General features: G+C 28.1%; 1 protein-coding gene and 1 long non-coding RNA gene across 2 annotated transcripts in view; one reads left to right on the top strand and one right to left on the bottom strand.

Annotated features, from left to right (window-relative positions):
• Positions 1-662: 662 nt before the first annotated feature.
• Positions 663-2,314, bottom strand: LOC108756238. The gene is made up of 3 exons (XR_001939818.1): positions 2,197-2,314; positions 1,398-1,549; positions 663-760 (listed from the first exon to the last, which is right to left on the bottom strand). It is a non-coding gene; the product is annotated as an uncharacterized LOC108756238 (long non-coding RNA).
• A 1,773-nt stretch (positions 2,315-4,087) lies between these two features.
• Positions 4,088-5,201, top strand: part of LOC108756237 (estradiol 17-beta-dehydrogenase 8) — a 3,329-nt gene continuing 2,215 nt past the window's right edge. Inside the window, exon 1 of the mRNA XM_018499877.1 lies at positions 4,088-4,207. Coding sequence (XP_018355379.1) covers positions 4,168-4,207 — 40 coding nt within the window. The 5' untranslated portion in view covers positions 4,088-4,167. The remainder of the gene's footprint in view (positions 4,208-5,201) is intronic.

Raw genomic sequence — 5,201 nt, 5'->3', positions numbered from 1 at the left:
AATATATATGTATATATATATATATATATATATGACAATCTCATAATTTTTATGAATTCATTTACTACAGTAATTATATTTTGTGAATAACTACTCTTATATTCATTATGTTGACTAGTAACTTTTATATTTCTAATTTGTTATTAAAAATTAGTAAAATATTTAAAAAATTTCGAGTTCTTCGAAATGCATTTTGATGACCTCGTTATAATATACAAATGACCCGAATGACGTCACAAGTAATCCGAGAACATTTGGAAAGAAATTTTAAACGTCTCCTTTACGAACCGAATTTGAGAGAAATTGAATTAACGCGCTGCATAATATTAAAAATCTTTCGGAGCGTGAATTAATTCAAGTAATCAAAAGACAGGAATTTGGAAAATGTTTCAATTTTCTTTTTACGCAATCAATAGTCGCAGAACTTTTGTTGGTGCTTATTAAAAGAATGCCTCCAAAGATGTCAGAAAACAAGCACTTCAGTCTTACCCTAAAACAAAAAAAAAGATACACAATTTGAATGGTAATTTAAGGATCACTTCTAATGGATGAGTCACAATGAATTAATTTTTAATTAATTTGTTAATTAATTAATTTCAACATATAAAGCTTTCTACCTTTTGATAAAGCAGTTTCAATTTTCTCAATCAGAAAGCAAATTTAAGTTATATTAGATCCAATTCAATAAAATAAAGTACAATTCCGTTATTCCAGTATTTAGACAAAGATCATATTTTGATTTCTATTATTAAAAATCTATCTGAAAAAAATACTCGATTTTAAAAAATGCCATAATTAGTTGATTTTATTCATTGATTTTATTATTCAAAAGGTATCGAATTACTTTTTCATCGAATTTTTATAATCTTTTTTTTAGAGAGACATTTGATTGTCTATGACGCTAATATGAGATCTATGGCATGGTTAATCATATCATGGTTAAATCATACCACTTTTTTCTTTTAAAACTCGCGTTAAAAATAGTGATTATATTCTTTATCATTACCCAAAAAATATAATTATGATGCCATTATTAATAAAAAACGTCAATTCATTATATTAATAAAGTAAGAAGAAAAGTAACAAGTAACATATTACGTTTCAATTCCATATATTTTCTTTTAGAAATAGATAATATTCAGCTAAATAAAAAATAATTTATTTTTTACCATAAGAAATTTTGCAAATTTCTATTTCTTGTTTAATACTGAAATCGGTTAGTGTCCAAATAAAGTAAATTAATTGTTATAAATAGAGGTAACAATGATAATTTATCTCATTATCATTCAGTTGTTGATCTCAATTTTTTAGTAGATGCATATTTTTTCCCCCTAAAACATGAATACAAAAACCCTCATTTTTTTTATTTACAGCATGGATCCAAAATTCATACTTACAGATCTAAAATTCTACGTACGACTTAGTCTACATCATTCCAATGGATATTTTATAATGATGTTCACCAATTCAGTTTAGGCGCAACTTATTGAACCATTTTGGATTTTTGGTTGACATTAAAAATAAACGTCTTCTTGATTCTATTGTAGAACTATCATATAACAGAAAAATTTTGTATATACCTTAAAGTTATATTATTCCAGTAAACTTATATTATGAAATTTTAGTAAAATTTTTGGAGTAAATATCTGATTTAATCTTATCTCAGATTTTATAAAAATATGCTCAATAGCTTTTTATGCACATAACAGGATTTAAAAAACAAAAATAGATACACACGTTAATTAAAGAGATGTTTCCGCAGGAAATCGATATTTTATTGTAATGAGATATAAGCTGCTTTCCTTTTAGAAAACAGTTGATACAAATATCGTTTCATGTTTATTATTTCATTGAATAGAATGATAGAACGACGTTTGTGTAGATTGTCTTATAAAAGAAAAGCAACCATAGTGTTATATACATTCACGCAGACTGTGGAACTCGTCTATATTTGTGAATAAGATTTCCTAACCTAAACAGGACCATCATATTTAATGCATTACAATTTTTACGATTTTGAGTGACCTTTTTAAAGTTCTTATTCTACACACAAAACGTTAACAATTAAGCATATTTTCATCAAAATGTAAGATAGGAGAGTAAAACCAAATATGTTTTTAATCAGATTTCTTAATTTGATTTCTGTTATTCAATTTCTATAATCAAAGCATGCAAAGTAAAATATCATGTTCTTACCAAAATTCTTTCATTTTATAGACATTATTTCAATATTGAGAGAATATGGAAGAATGAGGAATAAATTGGAATAAACTCCTGAGAATCACAGAACGGTGTACTTCAGTATGTTCCAATATACTCAATATACGACGCATGCGTAAAGCTGTAATGATGCATTCACACTACACAGTCTGCAAACATCCAACGTACGACGATACGATAGGTATTCATTGGCGCATTTTCAACAATTAAATAAACGCTCGCTGATATTGGTTTCTTCCACTATAGTTTTGCCGACAGATTATTGTTTATTTTTGTACCTCGACTTCGAATTAACAAGACGTGAATTATTATCGTGTCATTATTCTGAATATAGGATCATTTATATTAGCTGTAATCTGTAAGAATTGATCAATCACAGTCAAATAAAAGAGGAATAATCGATTATGATTGGTCAATTCTTACAAATTACATAATTTAGATTATCAATTTATATTCTTTTAAAAATATATGCGTTAAAGTTTTAACAATAAATTCTTTATTAATGTAATTATGAAATATTTCTCTATGTAACATAAAATATAGTAAAATTTCTGTGTAGAATTTCAGACGTATCCCTTGGTGTCTCTGTAAAGCTTAATTGTACCACCGACGAGATATTATTAAAGACCGTCAACTCTGGGCAAATTTTCGACGGTATAAAAAGGGCCCGAAGGGCCCGGAGATAATTGAAGAATGCTGACATTATCGACAATTGATATAAATTTGCTATTATTAACATAAATATTTGGCTCATACATTATTAAATTTCATGATTTTTTATTACATAAATGTTCCTAGTAGTATGCATGTTCATAAATAAATATGCATACTTGTAAAGCTATAATATCCTATATATTGCAGAAAAATTACAATTTTTTTCTCTGCTCATTTCTATTGATAATCAAACTTTGACGATAACACTGAAATTACAATTTTAAAGAAAAATCGAGTATTATTGAGTTCTAAATGCATAAATACGTCTACTAAACTAATAAATCATAAAATTAGTACAATATTATCAGTTTTTAACTCTTAATTACTTCAATATTCACAAGAACGCGAACTCCCGTAAAGATGTCGGTCTTTAATAGTATCTCGTCGATGATTGTGCCTACAATGCTAGAAATCGATCCGAGATCTCGGATAAAATTGACAAATCACATTTGAACAATTCAATCACATGACCAATTCGATTGATCAACTCTTCCTTTATGAGATTTCAGACTGATTTCTAACATTGTAGATACAAGGCTTAAGAAAAGATCTCAACCATGGTGGATATATACAAGGTAAAACATTTCGCATAATAGCAATACTTGGAAATAACCAATCAATGTTTCCCAATATGCAATTTCTTGCGTTGGTATACTGGAACAGCCAATCAAATGTTATCCAAAATTCACGCTGCGCAACCATGGCTCACCTCGTATATTTCCATAATCTCAACGTATTGGCAAGACTGCAATGCGAACATCGGACGAATTTACAGAACGCGAAAGTTCATTGTTATTTACTGCACAAATATCGCATAAGTTCAATTGTTATATTCGACGAATATTGAATCTGATTGAGTGCTGATACTCGATGGAATGAAGGAATTCAAGAATTAAATGGCTTATATTTATAAATAAAATATGTATTCGAATATCTGCTAATTATTCCTTATGTATATTCAGCTTTAAATATTTTTGCGATGTTTTAAAAGTCAATTGTTCCACCTTGTAAATTTTATCTGTTAGGTAAATATCTGGCAATCCACGCATGTGATTGGATAATCTTGCTACTTACCTAATAGGTAAAATTTATCAAAAGGTGAAACAATCGGATCTAAATGATGCTGAATCGGTTATGAGGATAGAGCGGAGGCCATTTTATAACAAAGATTAAATGATACTCAGTGTTGATTAACGCCTTGTTTATACAAGACCTTCCAATTATACCTACGATATGTCGAAACTCGTAGCTGGAAAACTGGCATTTGTTACCGGTTTGTATAGTTTTTTTTTTTATATTGAAGCTGATAACTTAACTAAAATTACTTTTTTATACTTTATTGAAACTTAATTTTTAATGCTAGCTCATAACTCGATTAGATTAACAAATTAATAAATTCATAACTCAATTAGAACTAACAAAATTAATTTTAAATATTCAATCATTTTTTCTGTAATCATTTTGTTTATATAATATTTTAATTATGTGATAAATTGTATCGTAGATATTGAGTTAATTGTTAGCATTTAACAACTCAGCAGATTTAATGTATTTTTTAGGCTTGAGCATTTACATATTGATAACGTTGAATCATGTTTAAAAAGATACAGTGATTTCAATATCATATTTAGATAACAGTATATACTCATTTATTAATATCTTTTTGTGTATAGAAACAAAGATTAAAAAAATAAAAAAACACCACTCGCTACTCTATTTAAGATTAATATAATTAAGCGATTAAACGACTAAGAAGAGACGTACGTATTTAAAGGTTAGGAAATCTGTTATACCGATGAAAAATAAAAAATATTTTAATAAAGTAGACCTTTTGTTTTGCGTGAAAAATTTTTATTAAGATGATAAGTTATACATATAACTGTACATATACGATTCCATATAATTTTTTAACTTTACACGCGAAACGAAGTTTCTCCTCACATTGCTCGATCGATACTTAACACATCGGTCAATAAGTCCCCGGTCTGACACATAGAGAGCGCCACTAACACAAAAAGTACATAGTGGTTCGAAAGAACAGACCCTTTTAGGCGTACTGTCAAATGTATATGTCATTCGGATCATTATTGTGTGAGTTATTGAAGCTTTAGTGACGCTAATTTGGTTATTTTCATAACAATGGAAAAAAAGGAATTTCGTGTGCTCATTAAACACTGCTTTTTGATGGGAAAAAACACCGTTGAGGCAAAACAGTGGTTGGACAAACATTATGGCACCTCTGCCCCAGGCAAATCAACAATTATCGA

Source organism: Trachymyrmex septentrionalis, unplaced genomic scaffold, assembly GCF_001594115.1.
Source record: "Trachymyrmex septentrionalis isolate Tsep2-gDNA-1 unplaced genomic scaffold, Tsep1.0 scaffold97, whole genome shotgun sequence".
Classification (NCBI taxonomy): Eukaryota; Metazoa; Arthropoda; class Insecta; order Hymenoptera; family Formicidae; genus Trachymyrmex; species Trachymyrmex septentrionalis.
This window is presented reverse-complemented; position numbering and strand designations above follow the sequence as displayed.